The sequence below is a fragment of the Lottia gigantea genome (genome assembly GCF_000327385.1).
Source record: "Lottia gigantea unplaced genomic scaffold LOTGIsca_26, whole genome shotgun sequence".
NCBI lineage: Eukaryota > Metazoa > Mollusca > Gastropoda > Lottiidae > Lottia > Lottia gigantea.
Window position 1 is genome coordinate 3,080,987 of NW_008708797.1, and position 24,276 is coordinate 3,105,262.

The 24,276-nt window shown below is 31.4% G+C and overlaps 2 protein-coding genes across 2 annotated transcripts; one reads left to right on the top strand and one right to left on the bottom strand.

Moving 5' to 3' along the window:
* Positions 1 to 3,398: 3,398 nt before the first annotated feature.
* On the bottom strand, positions 3,399 to 7,214 carry LOTGIDRAFT_117625 (hypothetical protein; the record flags this gene model as incomplete). Its single annotated transcript, XM_009056111.1, has 9 exons — positions 3,399 to 3,500; positions 3,891 to 4,086; positions 4,520 to 4,653; positions 4,893 to 5,001; positions 5,392 to 5,468; positions 5,864 to 5,986; positions 6,272 to 6,475; positions 6,582 to 6,767; positions 7,176 to 7,214. 9 exons carry the CDS (start codon positions 7,212 to 7,214, stop codon positions 3,399 to 3,401), a joined length of 1,170 nt encoding a protein of 389 aa, XP_009054359.1.
* A 6,573-nt stretch (positions 7,215 to 13,787) lies between these two features.
* Positions 13,788 to 21,536, top strand: LOTGIDRAFT_160939 (hypothetical protein; the record flags this gene model as incomplete). The annotated part of the gene is made up of 9 exons (XM_009056112.1): positions 13,788 to 13,914; positions 14,566 to 14,723; positions 17,369 to 17,513; positions 17,795 to 18,001; positions 18,163 to 18,261; positions 18,746 to 18,871; positions 20,172 to 20,303; positions 20,909 to 21,076; positions 21,298 to 21,536. The coding sequence occupies 9 exons, from the start codon at positions 13,788 to 13,790 to the stop codon at positions 21,534 to 21,536; spliced, it is 1,401 nt and encodes a 466-aa protein (XP_009054360.1).
* Positions 21,537 to 24,276: the final 2,740 nt, after the last annotated feature.

The following is a 24,276-nucleotide window of genomic DNA, read 5'->3' on the forward strand; positions in this document are numbered from 1 at the left end:
TCCGGATTTCGTTTTAAGCGATTGATAAGTTCCGTGTTCCGTTTTGTAACATCCTTGAACATTTTTATCCCTTGATCCCTAAATTTTGCTTTATTTCGCATCAAGTCCAGTTTAATGTCCGATTGTAAAAGTTTTAAGATGATTGGTTTGGGGAAGTCTGGATTTCGTGATGGGATTCTATGAATTTCAACAATTTGATGGTCTGGTATGTTGATCTTGGCATGTTGGCTAACGAACCTTTTAAAGTCCTCCTTCAAATTTTCTCCTGTGTTTTCCTTAAACCCTAAAATTTTGATATTTTTCTTGCGAGAGTATTGTTCATTGCGGTTGCCGAGCCTAATAGAATCTTTTATGTCCTCGTCCATAAGACTTTGTTTTTTTTGTTATTTCTACTAGTTCTAGTTTTATTTTATCACGTTCATTCGAGAGAGCACAGGACCCGTTCCCTCTCTTTATGTAACGATTGTTTAATTTCTTCCAGCTCGATTGCAATTTCGGCTTTCACTTCAATTACTATCTCACGTTTAATTTTGACAAAGAAATCTGATAACATTTTGTCAAGATTAGATGGGGTTATCATATTGTTCAGTGCTTGTTCAATTGTTGAAAGTCTGTTATCGATCATAACGAGATTTGACGATTGGAAAGAAACGTCACCAGACGAACTAGATGGGTGCGGTCGTTTTGGTGGTTGTTTCTTATCTTTGCCACTCATTTTGAATGCAGGTTTGAAATTTAAATACCGTGATGAACCAGATACTCTTCCATACAGTGACAGGTTCACAGGTGAAGAGAGTTAATACTATTTATTTGTTTATCTCTATAAAGTTAGTCAACTGACCTAATAATTGATTACTACTCATTATTATAATTCTCTATGAAAAAAAGTTTTTTTCAAAATTATTACCATTTCACAAAGTCAATCAGTTCCAAATTAGATCAGAAGAATCCTTATCTCTCTACCTTTTAAATTATCCATATCACATATTATAGTCTATTCTATTTCCAAAGTTATAACTAGATCTTGACAGAACTGATTACACCGTGTTTACATGTCCGCCATTTATTTACTTCACTTGTTGTACTTTCTTGTTGAATGACGTGTATTGCGAAATCATTGAGCTGATATTCATTTCTATCACCTTTTGGCAAAAGAGAATTGTTAACCAATGTACGTTGTCATTAATACATCGGCTCATAAATACATTGGTTTCCAGCCACCGGACTTATTTTCATATCCTGACAATATATATTTTACAAAGGCAACACCTGTTTTCATGGCTCTTTTCTTTGCAGGTATATCATTGCCCATAGGCATATGGGGGATCACATCGAGCAAAACAGAATTCGTCAAAAGCCGATCAAAACTGTGCTCTATAGCTTTCACAAGCCAGTTGTTGACGGACAACCGGATAGGAGTATGGACAGTGTACATTCACATTATAATGTGGGCGTATAAAAACAAGTACATTGTATTTTAAAATTCTATTTATTGTCTTGATACAATACACAATCAAATCATACTAACTCATTCAAACCCAACCTCAACAAGAACTCACAATTTTCTACAACTAAAAGCCATATAACCTTGGTAATCACAGATTATTTGCATATTATCATCAATATTATAAGTAACCTTTATACCTTGCTTTCAATTCAATAATAATTTTAAGTTTCTTTCAATTCCTCAAAAAAAATTCTTACTGTCAATGTAACAAAAAAGGGACAATATACTGATCAACATTCAAATCTAAATGCCTACATCCACACTTAATGGCACAATAAAGACTCAACTTTTCCAAAATAATATCTGCTGAAACAAGTGCAGAACTAGCTGTTTATCCCTTTTTGTAATTCTGTAAATATCAAAGGTTTAATCAGACATACGTTTTTAACTTTATAATTAATGGTGTCTTATACTTATATTATAAAATTGGTTGCCCAGTTTACAGAAAGAAATTAAATATTAGACTTACTGATAACCACTGAGTTTATCATTGTTAGATAAAGCAGCTAAACACTGCAGATTTAGTACGCATTTTTTTCACAATTTTAAGGTATTGAAAGATTTGAATGGACATTACCTTGCTCCTCTTAAGACCATCTTTCTTCTAGCCATAAGAAAAAATATTTATATTGTACTCAGCTATCAAATTTAATATCAGTAGTATAGTAGGTGTATAACAGCTTTGAAACATATAACATTTGCTGTGTATGTTAAAAGGATTATATAAATCTGTTATTATTATGTTAGTTGGTAAAATGATGATAATTACATATTCAGTTTATTTCTTTGGCTATATTTAACCAGATGAAAAAACTGGCCAATTATTATATCTTCTCAACTCAGAATGTCAAAAACTGAAAGGAGCATAGCTCTATCAGCAAAATCAGACATTAGTAATTAAGTGAAACATAACCATATTTTGATACAGACACATTTGGAAATAAAACTGCATTCCATAAACAAAACATCTGTAGAAACAGGCTCCTTAATAAGATGTATTGTTTCTGTAAATTTTGGCCTAAAAGTCAAAAATTTCATATACTAAAATTTCTTCTTGAACTACCCAATGTAAAGTACTCGTGAAACAAATAATGCACCTAGGGACAGTCGCGCTGTTTTTTTGACCAATCATATTTAAGTCAATCAGTAATAGTGTTCACAGCTCACCGTTTAAATTTGAACCCTCAAATTCGTAAGAGTCTAGAATTATCTGCGTTTGAAAGTTAAAAAGACAAGTCGTCTTTTTTTGAGAAACTGCCATATAGAAAAGATAGCTTGCCAGGCAAGGTAATATACGCATTGATTTCAAATAAAAATATTTGGCAGTACAGTAACAATCACCTGTATGAAATATTCAATAGCTCATATTAAATATTTTTTGATTTTTTTGATTTTCGAGCAGGTTCATCCCTGGATGATTACAAACACTCACACCAAGTTTCGTCAAAATCCGTCAGGAATTGTGCCTTCTAGAGTGACAAGCTAAAATTGAAAGCGTTTTCAAGAACAAGAGCGATAACTCATACTAATCATTTTTCGATTCTTCTGATTTTCAATAAGGTTCATCTTGGGTGATTACAGACAACCATACCAAGCTTCGTTGAAATCAGTGAAGAATTGTGCCTTGTAGAATGTTTACGAGCAATTGAGGGCAGCGGGACTGACATGGGTGACGGCAATATACGCCCATTTCAAGCCCCCCTAAAATGGCGCACCTGTCCCTTTAAAACAGGACGAGACTTACAATTGTGCAAAAGTGAAAATATGCTTATAAATTGCCAAACTCAAATACATTTCATTATTATTAAAAGCATCCAAATAATTCCATTAAGCCTTAAAGCATACTGTGCTATTTTGAGGTAAGTATATTTCCCACATTGGTCAAACCAGTTTACATCACAAATACTTTCTGAGCATCGTCTAAATGAAATATTTGTTTGGTTTTAGGACAAACTACTCTTCCATCATTTTCTGATGCCATCATAGCTAATGCCTGAAGAAAAATAAATTGCGATAAATTCAAAACATTATATTGGTTTATTTCTAATGACCAAATGAAAAATGTTTGGCAAATCTTCAAAAAGGGTTTGATCCAGACAAGGTTGAATTCAGAATCTAAGGTAAAAGTTCTCTATATATTTGCTTCAATAGTTAATAAAGCTCTTTTTTTAGCTATCTATAACAAACCAAATCAAATGTGTAGTTCTCTGGCCACAATTCTGAAAGAATGTTAAATGCAAATGATGACAGTCTATATTCTGCTTTGATTTTGATTAACTGATGTTTAACTTGTTGCAGAAAGATTAAATTAAGCTCTATCAGCAGGTACACCAAATATTTATAAAAATCTATACTTCAACACCAATATCACAGGTATACTTACTGAAAATCCATACACATAACCATTTGGAAGAATCATTGGTGGATTATGTTCATTTAAAGAACAACCAGATATTGCACAAATCAATCTTGAATTGGCACAATGAGCGTAAGGTAATGGTTTGGCGATTTCATTTAGATGTTTACTACAAACAGGACAATCTGTAGGCTTACCATCTCTTTCTCTCTTATAACAATAACTACATTATACATTAAGGGAAAACACAGCAGAATATAAATATTTAAGATATTATCATTCTCTTCTATTTTTTCAAGAAAAGGATTCAGTAAAGAGCCCCAGTAACAATTTCATAAGTACATAAGTATAAGGATCAAATACAAATGTCACTTAAAAAAAATGGATGCATTATGAAACAATTAGGTATACACCTACAACTGAAATTAAAGAAGAGGTTCTAGCACAAGAGAATTGGGGGCTTTTCATGTTAGCTTTTCATCTCACTTCTCAGCACCTCATTTTGATACATTAAACTTTTGCTGGTATAATTTTCTATCCTTTTGAAGAAACAATCTTAATCTATGACAGATTCAAACCAATACACCTCTGACAAAAGTAATCTGTGCCAATAAGGTACCATATATATATATACAATTATTACATTAAAAGGATACGGTGTTTTTAAAGATGATAAACCAGCATGTAAAGCTGCAGTAAATACTGATGTTGTATTTAACTGATGTAATTTAAAATTCTCCTCTCTGAACTGTAAAACTAATGTATGCCATCTGCCAGGATCAAATAACTCCTTAAATAAAACATTAAATTAGAAATTTATGTGTATCAATAAAATAATTACCAGGTTGGAATCTATGTTTGAAAAATATATCATGTCCCTGCAAGGTCCAAGCTCTCTTTCAGCTATATCTTGTCATATTGAAATTGATAATAAATTTATCAGGATTTTATATCTAACACTTTTGTTTTTTTGTTAAAATGAAGTATTTTTCACATCAGCAGTCAAAACTTTAATTACAAAAATCTAACCTTATAAGGTAAGATTTGTGTATCAGCAGGGAATGCTAGTAGACCCATAACTTTCTGTATATCTTGTATCTGTGAACTGTCAACATTACTAAAATATTTCCTAGCATGTCTGTAAATCAAACAACATCAAAACAGATAATATACATCATTTATACCTTAGTCTTAAAAACAGGAATTTTTAAGCAAAACCAATCTATGTTGAGTCGAAATTTGAGCCTTCAAATCCATATGTGTCCAGAATTATCCGCATTGGAAAGTTAAAAAGATCTTTTCATGAGATAATGCATATATAAAAAAGACATAAAAATAGGAAAGAAATTTCTAGTTTGTGATATTTTGAAAGAATTATGTGATTTTCATATAGTTCTAGTACTTCTGAAGACATATTTACACATATTCAAGAATCAAAGCTAAAATAGAGAATCTGTCCATTTAAAAAAACTCTAAAATTTTTCTGGAATAAACTGTTCAAAAAAAAAATAATTGCCATAAATGTTACCTGACTGCTTCTAATCTGTTATTCTGTCGAACTAATTCTATAAATTCTTGTTTATGTACATTAAACTCCAAACAACTCTACAACAAGATGATAAATGGCTATTATCAAGTGATTCAGTAAAAGACTTGGTAAGATGTCAATAGTTTTTCAAGATATTCTCGGCAAAAAAAGTTGGTTGAAGTTTCTGTTATTTGCAATGCAAGTATGCTCATTTCTTCTTTTGAAAAGAAGGGACTTTGTTAAGTTTTCCTGGCTCCATCACACTATTACCATCTATATATGGAAGACCGAACACAAATCTAGATGTCCTCCAAAAAGAATGACATTGACAAAGATATTTACAAAAAGCCTTATACATATGTAGCCAAAGATTTTGAACCTCTCTACTATTGAGGCATGTAACAATGTGCATTATCATCAAAACTTTAATAACAAAAGTCCAGCTACTTATAGATTATAAACGAATACTTACTTTCATTTTTCTAAGTTTTGATTTATTATCATGACACCAAGCTAAGCAGGCTGAAGTATCATTCATCATTAATGATTCTTCTACTTCTTTAGAAGTCAAAAACAAATCTATGTTTGTTAAATCCTGTCAAAATTAAACATTTTATCTTTCACTAATTCATCTTCCCTAAATCTAGTATTGAAAAAAAGGCCAGTTCTTTTTTCACAATAGGAACTACAGTAAGTGAATTATGTTATAGAATGTGCAAGAAAACAATCAAAAGAGTTTTTCTGATTAATGATTTTGAATCCTATTTTCAAATCATATTTTGAAATTGGCATGAATAACTGAAACCCAACTGTAAAATTTGGATAAGCAAATATAATGAAAATGTTGCAGTTAAATCAATAGTAATATATTAAACCATACCTCTATATCTGAATGTTTTGCCAGTTTTAAAGCTGAGTTATAATAACCTTTTCGCAAAAAGAATTCCACGATCATTCTGTCCAGTCGTTTTTTCTGCCACAGTGGTTTGGCACCAGCAGGAATATTCTCTACTTCTTTTAAATGATCAACTCTTCTTTTTATTACTCTAGCAGCATCAATTTCATGCTGTAAACTTTCATCAGCCTAGAAGTATATAGTATTAAATAGTTCATTTAAACAAAGTTAGATTTGATTTTGATTTGACAATTATTGTTAAAGACTTTTGTATCAGAAAAGAAAAGAAACATACCTTTCTCTTTAAAATTGTTAACTTTTCAACCATATTACCAATTGCTTGAGTCACATCACCAACAGATACAGTTGGTTTCTGTAGACATTTCTCAAATTCATTACCAGAACTTTGTACATGAGAAACTTCTCTATCTATATTCTTCTGAGCAGTTCTAAATTTTTTGTTTAAAACTTCATAAGGAACCTGCGAAATTTCATTTTAGAATTACAGAACGAACATGTCAAGCCAAAAAAGGAAATGTTAAATTTTAGCTAGAAACACTGATTACAGTACCATAATCACTGATGTCAAGAAGGCTATAATTCTAGCAAGATAACGACTTTGGGCCTGATTCGGATTCTTAACTCAGTTTTCTCTCAATAGTCCATAAACTTTATAACTTGAAACCCTGGGTAGAGGTCGACATGGACATTATTTGAGAGGAAGGGAAGGAAAGATGAAGGAGAGAAAGTGAAGGAGACGATTGAAAGGGGGAGAAGAGGGAATGAGGGAGGAAAACAGAAACGTAAGGGAAGGAAGGAAAGATCTTATCATAGGTTACAAAACAGTGTATTCATCACTCTCGCATAATCAATAATGAGAAAAAAGGACCTTAAGAGTGGGATGTTCAAGAGATTTGACATCCCCCATGTTCACTTCTTTTTCCATTTTCTTGTTTTGATCGATACGATTCCTCAGTGGATTTGTTATTGTTAAATCGTAAGCAGTCAAAACTCAAACGTAACCTATCAAATAATCCGAAAATATTTTTTTTTATTTCTAAAATAATATAGCAACGGATCAAGATTTTTTTACTTTATTCTCAGAAACGGGAATTTTTTTAGCTTAGTTAATCGTAATAGTGTTTACAGCTCACCGTCGAAATTTTAGCCTTCAAATCTGCATGGGTGTCCAGTATAATCCACGTTTGAAAGTTAAAATGACGACTCATCAATTTTTTGAGACTAATATAACAAAGAAAAAGAAAGTGAAATTCCTAGTTTAAAGTATTTTTTGAAGGAAATATGCGATTTTTGTGTAGATATTGTATGAACATCTTCAACGAGAATTATACCTTTCATGAATAAGTTATAATTATAAGTACTGATTAAGATGTTTTATTATTCCATGTTATTTCAATCTATACTTATCTACGGAGCCCCTTAGGCGCAATTTTCCGTACTTTTATCAAATATTTCGTTTATTAAGGAATGAATGTGGATCTTATTATCGTTATGGGGAAATAAACGCTGGTTTATCAAGTGACAAGACAAATGTAAATTGCTTTCCTAGGTAAAAAAAAACTTGGGTCAATCCTTGGTTTTTTTAAACGAAATAAGTTAAATACATTTTTTATTTCGTTTAATCGATAACTTATTTCGATTAAACGAAATACGAAATGAAAAAATGTATTTCGTTTAAACGAAATAATTAATTCGTTTAAACGAAATAAGTTATTCGATTAAACGAAATAATTGCGCCTAAGGGGCTCCGTACTTATCAATATTTCTAGTATAAATAAATTCCCAGTCCTCAAGAAATTTATTAAAGAAAGGTATGTTTTTTAGGTTTTGGTCATAATTACAGAAAAACAGAAGTTGACCTCCAAAATATATTATCTAAAATATACTTTGACATTTTAGAATGATGTAAATCGATCATATTCAAACAGCTATTTTGTATATTTTGGGTTATTTTTTCCTTTTGACTTTATCTGCACCATTCAATAGACATTGATAAACCTTTTCATTGAATTTTTTGCTTATTTATTCTGGCACATATTGCTTTTCTATGAATACATAATGTATTTTATAACTTGAATGTTTCTTATAAGATTAAGTTTCTTGAAACATCATTTTGAAATAACTGTATCAATATCTTGCAATTTATTTTCACAATTCAAATTTATAAATTATTGTAAAATTAGATTCCTAAGATTTTTATTGGTTCAACTATCAATTTTAATAATTTCATACATTTTTCAAAATTTTCTTTTGATAAGTTCAGATTTATTGCATCCGCTTTTGAATGTTGATACTCAATTTGATACTTCTTTAAATAATTCTAATAATTCAAAAAGACGTCTGGCATCCTATTTTGTCTTAAGAAATATGTTAAATCATCAACAAATGATATAGGCCTAGATTTTAATTCTTCATTATCAAAGTAAATTAATGTTATCTTTTAATTGTTTCTAATATTATATTATTAAAAAAGTTATATTTTTATAAAGTGTTTTTTAACCATCGTATGAAATTTTTACGAAAACCAAAAAGTTCAAGAATTTTATACATACAGTCATGATTGATACTATCAAGGCTTTCTTAAAATCAATTGTTTAAATGAATTCTATTATTTTTCTTATTACTAGCTAGATCTATACAGCCATTTTTAATTCTGAAATTTTCATGGATATGTCGGCTTGAAAAGATGTGAAGTCTACTATGCCTTCTTATATTTGAAGCAAATAAAATAAAAAACAAACAAAATATCAAGGTACAATGGTCAAACTAATGGCGAACCTTTCCCTTTAAATCAAAGGCTTAATTTAGTCTACTGCATTTCCATACAATATTATACAATTCGGGTTCTGCTTTAACTCAATGATTTTGAAATCATCCAAGTTGAAAGCAGAAGTAAGTTGTAATTTTGCGTAATTTTAGGATACCGTACTTTTAAACCGTTATATACAATAAATGGATCTGGTAATACAGTTCAGTAGAACTTTTCGGATTACAGAAAACAATTTGGTTACGCTGTTGCATGAGACATAATGACGTTTTATTAAGTTTTATTTTTTTTTAAGAATGAATTCAAAATTCCTTTTATTTACAAAAAGAAAAAGAGGATTTTTTAACATACTGCAAATAATTGATAAAAAGACGATAAAATTATGAAGCCAATTTTTTTTCTTACGAGATTTAGCGAGATCACGCGCCATTGAGCGGCAAGGGTTTTCATCCTGTAAGTTTGTCGTGACCTAACGGAATTTAACCCAAATTTTTTAAATATTGCATCAATTAATACGTGTGAGAGTTATGATTACTCATTGCTGATACATTTGCGCAGGAATAATTGGTGATTGATTTGGAAAAAGTTGTGTTTGAACTAGCAAATTAATGGTCCGAAGCTGACCGGTGCTTTGCTGGGAACAGCCTTTGTTTGTCTCATAATCGAAAAGAAAGGTGAGTTTTATCTGTATTTTTCTTTCATTTCGGACGAGTATCGATCCTATAATCACCTACAGATATAATGTTATATTTCTTGAGAATTAAATTAGTTGCTTGAAGTTGTTCTTCAGCATCTGAATCATTCTTACTTTAGGCCAAGAAGTCAACTAAACAAAGTACCCTGTTCGGATTAGAAAAGTAGGTCATGGTCCTTGATGTTGTGAATTTGTTTAGTGTGAACACTATTTTAGATATGAAATAAATGACGCATTCTTAGGTAATTAATGTGGGACTTTAACTTATACTGTTATGTATTTAGTTAATACTGACCGAATGTAGATTATAACTTTTTGAATGAATGGTTTAAAAGCAGAGATCAATGGCGGTGCACTTTATTTATGCAAATTACCCCCAGCAAAGTCGGTAAAATAACGCGGCCATGATTTTGATACACTTCCTTTTGTTATTGCTTGATATGTCTGAATGAATGGATTATGTGTCAACCTTTTGTCATGGAGAATGGTGGTCGTAAGGAATCTCTTTGTTTTTTTAAAGTCAATTTTAGATTTTTTTTACATCATTTGAATTAACAAAATGATGATGTTAGATTAATGGATTAATGATGACTGTAATCAATAAAACATTTCAATTTCTCAAATTTAGTTTTTGTTACCATGACTTGCCTTGGCTAAATTTTTAAAAAAAATTCAGCATGGTAATTTTTGTTGAATTCTTTCAGTCTTAATTTGATATACCGGTACCCTTTATACACAAATCTAGCTAATTGTTAACAATGTTTCTTTTTGTAGCTTTTGTCTTTGGTGGCATTTATTGTTACTACAAATATTATACAACATTACAAAGTCACAATATCGGGTGACGATCTACATCTATTATTTTGAGATGTGAATAAATATGTATATATGATAATGTCATGTGTTGTTAGTTCCTTTTATAAAATGAACAGCAGAAGTTCTTTTCTGTTTCTGTATTCATTATAAAGTACCTGATATGTCAATGCATGATAATGCCGTCCATCTACAAATCACAGAAATGGTGAACTGTAATGTTTTTTTTACATCTTTTGTTCTTAAGAAATTGAATCAATTTAATAAACTAATTCAGAGGTTACGGGACTAATTAAACAATAAGTGTCTCATTTGACTAATTATAATCTGAATTTGAAGAAAGGATGTTATGCTACTGTAAATAGATAGTATAACATCAGGTGTTCCTTAAAAATTTGAAGGGTGAAATTATAAATTCCAACTGTAGGTCTAAACCAAGAACTAAGCTTGTACACACTTTTGAATTTGATTCATCATCATTTAGACTAAATAAACATATTTCACCTATTACAGATCTTTATTACAATATTTTTTTGAAGATTTTGGTTTATAGATCGACTGATTGTTGTAATCATGTACTTGTTGAAGAGTCGACTAAATGCTGATTTTATTGCTCATTTTTCATTTATGTCGATCAGCGCTTTTTTTATACGCCCACATGAAATGTAAACACTTTAAAAGTCACAATTCTTTACGGATTTTGATGGAACTTGCTGAAATCGTTTATTATCACCCAAGGATGAACCCTGTAGAAAATCAGAAGAATTGTAAAACATTTAGTATAAGTTATTGCCCTTGTTCTTGAAAACGTGTTCAATTTTTAGCTCATAAACACTATAGAAGGCACAATTCTTGACGGATTTTGATGAAACTTGATGCGAGTGTTCGTAATCACCCAAGGATGAACCCTGTTGAAAATCAGAAGAATCGAAAAATATTGAGTACCGGTATGAGTTATCGCCCTTGTTCCTGAAAATTTTTAGCCCGAGAATATAGGCAATAACTCATACTCAATATTATTCAGTATCGCCCTAAAGTGTTCAAAAGGAAGTGTATGATTGAAGGTTGAATATTTCATACTGGCGATTGTTACTGTACTGCTATATATTTTTATTCAAACTCAAAGCTGCCAGTGGGCGTATATTTCCTTGCCCGGCAAACTATCTTTTTATTACGATTTGCATAGAATTATATCTTTATATATCAAATTATGATTTTAGATGCAGCATGATGAGAAGAAATCGTCTATTGGCTGAAGATTTGTTATCCTCCTGACAGTATTTTATGTGAGTCTTGATGAATTACATAGGTGAAGGTTGATTGGACATAGTTTGAAAGTTATTTAAAGAAAAACTTTGTATTTGCTTACATGGTGTTAGTTGAGTTAGTCAATCACAATAAAACATAGTGGCAAGGCAGATTATTTAGGAAGGTTAAGGGTTAGTTGATGAACACGTTTTCATGTTTCAAAAACAAATCTTGAAATTTTGCCTCCATGTATATATTCAAATTATAAAGAAATTTTATTATTTTTTTTTTTTTTAGAAGTGATCTTGTAAGAAAAAAGACCAAAGAAGGGGTGGTGTTTTCAATTTGGAAACTAGTGTTATATTAGCTCATGGACAAGGGAAGACTGGCTCAGCCTCCAGTAAAAAAACCTAGATTTGAAAGTAAGTCGATTTATTGTGAGTTTCTAATTATCAGATTTATCCATAGCATTTAGCATTTCAGCCTCTGGTACGTTAATAATGGGTGATGTAAGACAAAGTATTGAAAGGTCCTTATTTGAATGAGATGAAGTCAAATTATTGTGTTGAAACGATTAGTGATTTTGATGAACTGAGTAATTTTCGTCAATAACCTTTTGTTGCCTGGTTAATCCCAGTTAATTACTCAAGATAAAAAAACAAGATCAAAAACTGCAATCGCAGCGGTAACACAGCGTATTCTAAACTGCAGTACAGTGTACTCTGTGATATCCGATATATATCTAGGTATTCTGACATTCTGTGTAATCCGACATATTTTTTTGGTCCCAATTTATTTCCTAGGTTTTGTCAGTTTAAAAAAACTCCTTAGTACTCAACATAACTGTGTATTACGAATTACGACACTAATCAGTGGTCCCGACACTCATAAAAATCTGTATAATTCGACATCTAATCATCTTAATCACTTATAGTCAATTAGATAATGGCTTGTATAAGTGATAATCCAACATAGAATGACATTTAAAAATAAAAGATCAATTCTACTGACCAATCACCAGCGTGACCCCAAGGTCACAGTGGGTTTATTTTGCAAATTGCCCCATTGTGCCGAACTGCACAAAACGAAACTAAAGGTTTCTGATAAAATCAGGAATGGCCATCTATTTCACATGAAACAAAATGTTTCAATCTATTGTCCCGAATCGATTTTCTTTTTATTTATAATTTGGACCTGTTAGGAAAATTGAAACTATAGTTTTATGGTAAAATCTGGAATAAAATAAATACCGAGTTCAAACTATCAGAACCGTAATACAAATTAAAAAAATCCATAGTGAAATGGTATACAAGGTTTTCCAACATCTAACCAATGCTTTCACAAGCCAATATTCTTGTCACTTATTCAAGACTTCTGTACTGTGCCTTTTCATAGAAGCATACTTCTCGCTATTATGGTGACAATACTGAGTTTTCAAAATATAACCCTCACCGCTTACTTTTTTAGATTCCGCAATGCTTATTTTCCTGTGGATCCATTCGATGTCATTTTTTCTAAACAATCGCAGGTTTGTAGAAGGTAGTGTGGTGCCAATAAATCCCAGTTTCTACCTTGTCCACCAGGACATTCTGGGACTTACCTGGAACCAGTGGCGGTTGAGGGCACATTTAATACTTTAAGACAATTTTAAACTTCTCCTTGCTTGATAATTCTGATTAACTGTTCATAAGAATGTCACTTTCGGACATTTCAGTTGTCATTTTTTCTAGCACGTGGGTGACGTTATAGGCACGCAGAAGAGGGACATAACTCTTGCAAGTTATGACCAATATTTTATTTATTTAACTTGTCTTGTTTCGTTTTATGGATTTATGTATTTTGTTTTACGGTCCTGATCGTTTGTACTTGGTATTTATTTTATTCCAGTTTTAACAATAAAATTATAAATGAAAAGAAAATCAATGCGAGATTAAAATATTTTGTTTCATGTGAAACAAATGGCCATTCCAGAATTAGTCGATTGTGTGCAGTTGGGCACGATGCGGCAAGTTATGCAATGTGGCAAAACGAACCCACCATCAAGGTCATTGCTATTAGATCAAATGGCTTGGTTAATTATTAGAGGTACTCGTGTCATTTATTGCACTGTATATTAGGGAAATATTGAACTTTACCATTCTTTGTTTCGTCTTTTATCACAATTATCAAGCTTTCATTGTTACAATGTCTGATCTATTTGTTAAGCACAGTGTCCTACACAGGAAGATTTAGCTATGAAATTTGGTTTGGTCTAACAATAACTGGCATTTTAAAATGTTGAGAGTCTTCTCTGGGTCACTGAGCTATATATATAGTAACATGTGGCACCTGTTAAAAAATCTTACTTTGAGTACCTAGTTTGAACCGATAACCGGTGAATTGTCGGTTTCAGGATCGATAATCTTGTCCCAAAAAAACCAACATAATTCTGGCAATACGCATTATGATAGCCTATTAGATACCTCATCATGATAAACCTCTCAATAATTATTATTCAATCAAGAAAAACACTAGTTTAGACGTTTATTTTCTAGAGGAAAGAAGAGTTTAAGGATTAATAAAGTGAAAATTTTTTTCAATAAATGTTTCTAATAAAATCTATTGTTAACTATAAAATCCCACCTGAAACCGGTCAACTGATTAACCATTTCAACACTAAGTCATCCTATCTTCATTTTATTGATAGATATACTCAAAATTTTAGATAAACCTGATAATTTTGTCGAAATTTTTCAGTGGCTATTCGAGGACCTATTCCAAATGGACCTGTACATGCACGTCCATTAGTGGCATTACTAGATGGCAGAGATTGTTCAATTGAAATGCCAATTTTAAAAGATGTGGCTACAGTGGCATTCTGTGATGCACAATCCACAACAGAAATTCATGAAAAGGTAAGATATTATATTTAATGTTACTTGTAGTAAGTAATCTTATTTAACTATATAGAGATAACATGTCTCAGGCTCTAAGAACCATTAAAAATACATGACAAATTGGAAATTAATAGAAATTGAAATAAATAACCTGTTAGGATTCGAGAGGACTGTTCTAAATCCTATATGGAATTTCAATTACATGCTCCGTTTGATTAGGATGATTCCTAGGTTTCTCTATTTCAAGTTAAATGTCTCCTGAGTCCTGATATGGCTGAAATCTGTTCTTCAGCAGACATGCTAACATTTGCTTTATTTTCTCTTAAAAATGAAGTTCTTTGGTCCTATATTGGTTGTGTCATACAAGGACCCCACGACACATCTGAAGAATACCAGGAGGCATGAGTCATTGAGAGGAATTTATTTAGACCTAGCCTCTTTTCTCAAAAATGAATATTGCTTATAAAAAACTATTAGAATTTACAAATTGTATTCAAGCATGATTGAATGCCATTTTGATTACACCAAAGTAGCCTGGTTGAAAGTATGATAAATAAAATGATTTCTTAGTATTACAAAATTGTGTGTATGTTCAGCAGGATTGAAATTTTTGCCCAATTTTATCAATTGGAACCTGTCAATAAACAAATAAGAAATAAAGCCAGTTTATTTATTTAACTCTAATCTATGGTAATATTATTGTGTATCAATCAGTTTTATTTATATCTACTATAAATCGTGTGTAAATATCGATAATTTCATTGAAATTGAGTTGTCTTGTGTTAGTATTTAAAGCTAAGAGAACATATGACAGTTCTTCAGTCAAATGAGTTGAAACCAGAGATACGATATTTTTGATAAGAATGAATCATTGAGTAATGATTTGTAGACAGTATTGATATGAATTGTATGATATATCAATAAACTATAGTAATGATTGTAATGTAACAGGTGGTTAAAGCATCATATTGATTCTACATTATTTAGTTTGTGTTTGACATAATAGTATTATTGATACAACAACTATACTTTTTTTAACATTTAAAATTTGTGGAAGAAAAAGGTTAGAAAAGACTTTTTCTTCAGTGACATATCATCTGTTGTTCATGCTGTAATGATTTGATGTTTACTAATGATTTAATGTAAATACAACATAACAAACATTGTTCATCATAGAATGAAATAGAAATGAAAACAGTTCATGGATATAAAAAATTTAGTGGTTCACTGATAGACCATAGTTAAAACAGATATCGATTTACACTTTGTTAAACTGTTTCATCTAAATGCACTGGGCCCATACTGTGATTAACAGTACTAAATAAAAGATAATCTATTACATACATAATATTAACTGATGTTACCAACCTGTTTATATGATCAGCAGAGTGAAGCAAACAGTAACATATTTTTTGTCTTGTAAGCTTATACAATATAAAATAATAGCTATATATTGTGTATTACTGGGTGTGTAGCACCAATCATGCTATGATATACGTATCACTATACCAGGGTCATGATAGGATAAGTATCGCAATATGGGGTAATGATAAATATCAACATTTTATCTTCAAGATTGGCAGGTCCTGGCGTAATACATCGATTCACAGATGTAATACTTTGTCTAAGCTAAATAGGACAAATTATAGATATGCACCAACTTATGTATGAGTTTTATACAGGGTTACACTTAAAAGCAGGCCTCACAACTATCATATATGTGACAGACATCGTAGAGCTAACATGTTGAGTAGTATTGCAAGCTATCATGCTATCGATCCCCTCACACTTCACGACCTATAAAGCAATGCTGCAAGCCAATTTGCCTTCACTCTTACTTGTGGGGTTCCGATTATCCGTGCACGTAAGAAAACACAGCCATGAAACGGAATCAGGTACACCCCTGGCTTGCAAGAAGAGTGTTGGGCCTTCGTTTAATGCTACACTGGAGTATGAAGACATTCCTAGATATGTTTCATTCCAATATGCCATTTTCCTTGACAAGGTTTTCCCACTTCTGTAGAAACAAAATACCAACCTAAGGCAGTGTAAGGCCAAGCATCCCCTTCTATTGTAACACTTCATTCTCCAATATGGTTATAAGTCTATATTCACTAGGAAATAATTTAATTTTTCATATTTTCTACTAGGGGTATCCTAAGCACGCTCCGTTTCCCTGTACTACAAACTGGGAACAAACACTAAAAATGATGCCTGCATCGCCGTGAAATATACTTGAGTACAGAGTAAAACACTGTGCTAATAAATAAAAATTCTTACAGAAGAAAATCTACTCTTGCTCAATCAATGTATCATACTTTCAAGGCCACACCTGTGTCGGGCAACAATTTGAATTCCGAGTTGCAGCCAATGAAATTGGACGAAGTCATCACAGGGCATGCTTGATACCTACGATTCTGTTTTAATTTTGCCATTTTGGACAGGTTTAAACTCAATGCCACGATAACATACCCTACACTCCCTCACTACACAGCATTGTCATAGAATTGGATTGTGCACGATATTGCGAAATTGCATAGCGCAAGGCCTTGTTAAGTAGTAACGCTTAACAGAGCACAAATTGTGCTTAATTAAAATGAATGGGGTGGGTTGATCATTTGGGTTTTACAACATACACCTAACATTTGAATTCTACTTTTCAGGTATTAAATGAAGCTGTAGGGGCATTAATGTGGCATACTATTACCTTAACCAAAGAAGATCTAGATAAATTTAAAAGTTTACGTGTTATTGTAAGAATTGGTAGTGGCTATGATAATGTAGATATAAAAGCCGCTGCTGAATTAGGTAAGTTACAATTTTTGTGATAAACAAAAAAAAAAAAAAAAAAAAATTATATTTGTGAAGATGAATGCATAGCCAGACAAGGCTTTTTTAACTATATTATGTCAAAGCTTGAAGCACTTGGTTTTAACGCTACTGTAATGCCCAAACCCATTGTACAAGAATAGTTGTGCTAGTCGTTTGATCAGAAAGGTTGTTAGAATGGTTTAAGACTGCATTAACATGTGCTTACAATGAAAACTATGGAAATATGCTTCTGAAAGCCTAAATTGTTTTATTGTTAGGTATTGCTGTCTGTAATGTACCCGGTTATGGAGTTGAAGAGGTAGCAGATTCCACAATGTGTCTTATACTTAATTTATATCGTCGCACATATTGGTTGGCAAATATGGTACGAGAAGGGAAAAAAATAAATGGTCCAGAAAATTTACGAGAAGCGGCTCAAGGCTGTGCTAGAATTCGAGGTGACACATTAGGTATTGTAGGATTAGGTAAGTATTGATATATATATATATCATTTAAGACATGTAGTTTAAGACGATAATACTTGTATTTTCAATTTAACCTATCATGCAAAATAGATCAGTTTATTGACGAGATAAAAATAGATCACTGATTAGCCTTATTTCATTTTGTTTATTTTATGTTTCAGGGCGAGTTGGAACTGCAGTAGCAATAAGAGCTAAAGTATTTGGGTTTAATGTTATATTTTATGATCCCTACCTCGCTGATGGTGTTGAAAAATCTCTAGGTAAGATAAACTGTGACCGTCAATTTATGACTAATAGACTTTATATGAAGGCTCAGTGATTAAGCCCTGCTTGCAATCAGCATGTAACCAAGCACAGTTCTCTGTAATTTTAGATATTTAAATGCATGGCTAAGAGCTAGAGTGGAGGACTTATATAAGTAGAGTCATATGAAATAGTAATTATAGTAGACATGCTTTTCTTGACACTTCTTTGTCCATGTAAATGTATAAATAATATATACATGTTTTGTACAGAAAAATGGCATGTCATGGCATATAAATTCCCTTCTTATCAATATTGACCCACAACCATCGTGTCATAACTGCTTGCTTCTTTTACACTATATTTTCATTTCTCAATCTGCTGGCAAGTTGGTCACAATATCTTTAATACATGTTTTGTATGTCATGCTTTTATTACAACAACTTATTAATAGGTGAGCATTTTGAATGCAAGTTTCAATGATAAAATATTTGTTTACAGGTATTACAAGAGTGTATACGTTACAAGAGTTGTTATTTCAAAGTGATTGTGTATCATTACATTGTAAACTAAATGAACATAACCATCGACTTATTAATGATTATACCATTAAACAGATGAGACCAGGTAAATAAGCTTTTAGTCTTGTTAATTTTTATATCCATTCATTTCTAGGGTCAATTGTTACTGATATAATTTTTCTGCCAAAAATGTAACATTAGGCTATTGAAATTTTTCATATCTACTTCATTAATTGAACTTTCATATGCATTGAGACTTAAATGTCAGTTTGTTCCTTGTGAGCTCTGTCTAAACCGAATTAAGTCATTTTTTTTTTACAAAGCATAAGCTGCCCACAACCATCTGGCAAATAAATAGACTTATGCATATGAATTTCTTCCATCTAAGTAAATCGGAACGGGAATTAAAGATGGGTTCCCTTATTTTCATTTATGAAAATGAAAATACTAATACTATTATAAATAGACAGCAGAGTTGATCTAATGACTTTGTAAAACACCAGTTTGTCTCACATGTCCATAATTAATTCATAATTAGCTAAATTAGAAGAGAATTGCCAGCAGAATTCCAATGAGTAACCGATCAAGAAAGGTCAAAAAGCCCTTTTTATAGGCCCACATCTCTCTATGTGGACGTATATTGTCGGCACCCCTGTCCGTCAACATTTGCTTTTAAACGCTCTAAAAACTAGATTTTTTGATGGAATCAAATGAAATTCGGTATGTGTATACATATTCATAAAACGAAGATCAAGTTCGAATTTGAAATATTTTTGACCATTAGAAGCAGAGTTATTGCCCTTGCCCTAAAATCTTGAATATGCTATAACTCTCTTAGTTTTCAACCGATTTTGATGAAACTTAAGATGGATGCTATTGGACCTAAAGCGAAATGTTTGAGAAAGATTAGTTAACTTCTGATTAAATTTAAGGCTTTTTCAAGATTTAGGCCTCTTACGTCAGTTTTGAGGAGTTATAGCCCTTTAACTTTTTACAGTAAGTGCTTCTATTAACATCAATTGCTCGTAAACACTCTAAAAAACAAGATAGTTTGAAGGAATCAAATGAAATTCGGTATGTGCATACATATACATAAAACGAAGATCAAGTTCGAATTTGAGCTATTTTCGACCTTTAGAAGCAGAGTTATTGCCCTTGCCCAAAAATCTTGAATGTGCTATTACTCTCTTAGTTTTCAACCGATTTTGATGAAACTTAAAATGGATGTTTGGTTTTTACCATCCGCATGCCGTGTAGGGCGTATATGGCTGTGGTCCACTATCTTTTATTTATCCAGACTGTACATATATCTTGCTTGATTTGATACTAACAAAATAAGGAAACCCATCTTTAAATCTAATTATGAATGCATAGTGTATCCAATATCATTATAATTTATTTTTCAGGTGCATTTTTAATTAATACAGCTCGTGGTGGTCTAGTTGATGAAATGGCTTTAGCTTCAGCATTAAAAGATGGTCGAATTAGAGCATGTGCTATTGATGTGTTAGAAAATGAACCTTTCAATCTTGCATCAAGTACGTGCAACTTGAATCTGCCATACATTGAAGGTGATATGTTGTAGTATGAATACCCATTGGGTGTTATATTAAAAGGAGTGAAAAGGGATACTAGAAGAATTTCCCCTCTTCCTATAAGATTAACATTAAATCATTATTTTCAAAAATATTTGATTTTTTTTATTATTATTTTTTTTTATAAGCAGTTTTTCTTTCAATTTCTTTTCATTTCAATTTGACAAATTCATTGTAAACTCATTTCATTTACTACAGGGGACTCTCTGGTGTCCCTTTGACTTCGTTTCATTTTATGTTTGTAATTTCCAAGAAATCTGTCTTTTTGTAGTTTAAAGGGTTGTTTTATATTGATTCAAACTAACACCTCTCATCACCTATATCTACCACTTAAAAAGAATTTTTTGCCAAATTGTGAGCATTGCACTCATTGAATTTATAGGCAACTTATTGCATATTGAAGGAAAGTAATTTTTATAGAATTGTCAATGACAAGAAACTTGTAGTCTTAAGGGTGACAAATGATCTAGTGAAGTTTTTTTCTTTGTTTGTGTGGTCTATACTGAATTATTTTTTACATTTTGGAATATTTTGTTGATGTGTTGCAGGTCCATTAAAAGACTGTCCAAACATGATTTGTACACCTCATTCAGCGTTTTATAGTGATCAAAGTGTGACTGAGCTACGTGAAATGGCAGCAGCTGAAATCAGAAGAGCTATATTAGGCCGGATTCCTGAAAGTTTGAGAAATTGTGTGAATAAAGAATACTTTACAGGTATATATTTATTATCTCTATATTATTGGAAATATTGTTATCTGTATATCCTGGGCTTTAATTGACATAAATACAAATATTATACCTTTACTGTATTGTTTTGTTTTTTTGTGTGTGTTAGTTTGGCTTTTGAAGTCATTTCAACAAGTCAATTTCTTTGGAAAGTCACATTTAACATGCCAATGAACTAAAATGGTTAATTTTTACTATTTCCCTTTTAGCTGCCGGTGGAGTTCGATTCCCAGCTAATTTCCCACAACCACCATTTCAAGCTGATATGAATGGTGCTGGCTTCGCCGCCTTTAATCCTGCAGCATCGGCTGTAGCTGCTTCAATCGGAGTTCATTCTACTACAGTTGAACCTCATCCTGTTGTACCTCATAGTACACCACACACTACAACTCATAGTACATTAGCTGAATCAGGCAATCATTTACCAGAGAGTAAGGAAGTTCATTAGAGTTTTTCAGAACTCAATGTTTAATAAACAGTACTTAGGAACTTAAAGAACTGACTGTTATATTGGAGGTGATATTGTGAGAATACAGTAAGAATGATAGTTAGCTCTGGTGGTGAAGACTATAATTGTGTCAGTGAGATAGTCTAAGTGAAGACAATCAGATGGAAGATAGTGTATGACTGAGACATTATGAATGGAGAGTGATCAATTTTCATTGAAGAGGAGAGAAATATACTTCCTCCAAATCAAAGAAATATTAAAATCAGTTTCTTCTGTCAATAAAAGAGAAAATGGATGTTGAGGTCCACCTATGTAACAGTGTATATATTTTGGGATTTGAAGATTTAATCTTTGAATGCATTAGGATTAGGACTAAATTCAAAACCAAAAAAGGGGCTACCTAGTTAAATGCAACATGGCCATATTATATTTCAAAATGCTATTTGAATTCATTGAATCATCCTATAAGTTGTCTTATATTATAGAAATATATATATATTCATCTGTATTATATGGTCATATAGGTATCATTTTACTCATAATAATCTAAACCCAGTGAACATCATTTATCATTGACAAGTGCCATAGCTGAATTTGAATTTTCTAAAATGTCATCTTTATCCTTTTAATGGTATCATAACATTACAATTTAAAGTTATCATAGCAAAAACACTATCAGAAATCTCAAATTTTGTCTGTGCTTCCAATACTGATATCACGGATAGTTCTATTTGTACATCACACATAGGTCTATTGGTACATCACCGATAGTGCTATTGTCACGTCACAGATAGTTCTATTGGTACATCACAGATAGTTCTATTGGTACATCACAGATAGTTCTATTGGTATATCAGAATGTCAGATCATTGCCTTGTTTATTTTGAAATGCCCTTGTTCTTAAATGATCACTAACTTTCAAATGATTGAAATTAAATGGACAGATGCACCATTTTTTTTGACCACTCATAATTTAGTCTCAGAAACAGAAATTTTTTAGTTAAGCCAATCAGTAATAGTGTTCACAGCTCACTGTCTTAATTTTGAGCCTTCAATACCATGTGTGTCCAGAATTATCTTCGATTGAATGTTAAAATAACAACTTATCAATTTAAGATATTCTGTGATAGATTGAAAAGGCATAGAAATAGTGAGTGAAATTAACAGTTTGAAGTATTTTTAAAGGAATTATGCGATATTCATACATTTCTAGTACTTCTGAAAACTATTCAAGACTTAAATCCCCCCTTTGAATATCACCTGAAAGGAGAACCCTCTCCTGGTTAATGTTTTCTTCCTGTATCAAGATCTGATGTCCCAATGAATATTGGAGTTACCCATGAGAGAATTTCAAAAGTAAATGAGAAAAATGTAATTAGCCTGGTTTAGAAAAGGCATCATTGATTTTACTTTAAAAATATTTGGTCTAATTGTTAAAAATAATTAAAATGAACAATGACGTCATTTCTTAGCCAAAAATGTCACCAAATCAAGAGTTAAAAGAAATTATTTAGAAATGTTTTTGATATTTTGCAAATCATATTTTTTCATTAGTTAATGACTTGAAAGTAGATTAAAAAAAACCAAAGATATGCTCATAGCAAAATCTATATTATATTATTGTGTACTAATTGAATGCATCTACATGTATTTCTAATATATCATTCAGTACAAAATGAAATATTTTTTCATCATTATTTTGATTAAGATTTTTTTGTTTAATGTTGATTTGCTGCAAATTACACATTGTACATATATATAGATAAATGTTAGCCAATTTTAGTCTGAACATAATAATAATGATCTGCATTGTTCAAAAACTGATGGTGTATAGCCTCAAGTCCTCCATATTCGGTAACAATTCTATGTTTTTTGAAATATCTCTAAGTTTGCTGTACAATCTTTATATAAAGTCTAAATAATAGGAAACGAGAAATCATTGTAATTATCATTTGTATAAATTTGTTAACATGCTTTCATCTAGCATGTATTGCTATAACTCTAAGTCTATGGTCATGCAAAGATATTGATGTATTTGCAAGAACAATGAATACATACAGAAAGTTATTGTCAATATGTGTAACCTATTTAGAAACCATCAAATCAACTTGTCCTTGCAATGTAGAATATCCTTGCCTGACTCTAGTTAAAAGAGTTGATTATATCCAAATAGTACCAGACTATTTTCTTAAGTGGCCAGTTTTTGGTTATATAGCACCATTCTATTTCTCAAGAAGAGCAATATAGACTGGTATTGACTGAAGGTTTTATAAAATAGTATTTTTGTCAACCACATGTTTACATCTTCTGATATATTCTTTTTATATTAACAAATGTGCTTAAATTTGTCAGTGCGATTTCTTTTTCATGTTCTATCATTACAGTGATCATGTGAAATTTTTATAAAATAAAAATTATCTCTTGTGTTTTGGTTTTTTTTCTCTAGTTTATTTAATTTGAATTGTAGTCAAGATCTTGAATAGGTAAAATTGACATTTTATTTTTATGTACACAGCAAATATTGACATATTTACGTCCTACTTTTCTGCACCATGGGCTAATGATGAAAGGCAATACCATGCAGAGTGCAATGAGGAAAACTTTGCCAGGACAGCCTGCAATAGCCTTCTCTTTTTCGATTTCCAACTCTGCATCACTGACAGGGGGAAACCAGGTTGAAACATCTAAAGGATTTATAGACACAGCTTTATGGAACAACAATCACTGGTTAAAGTTTTAT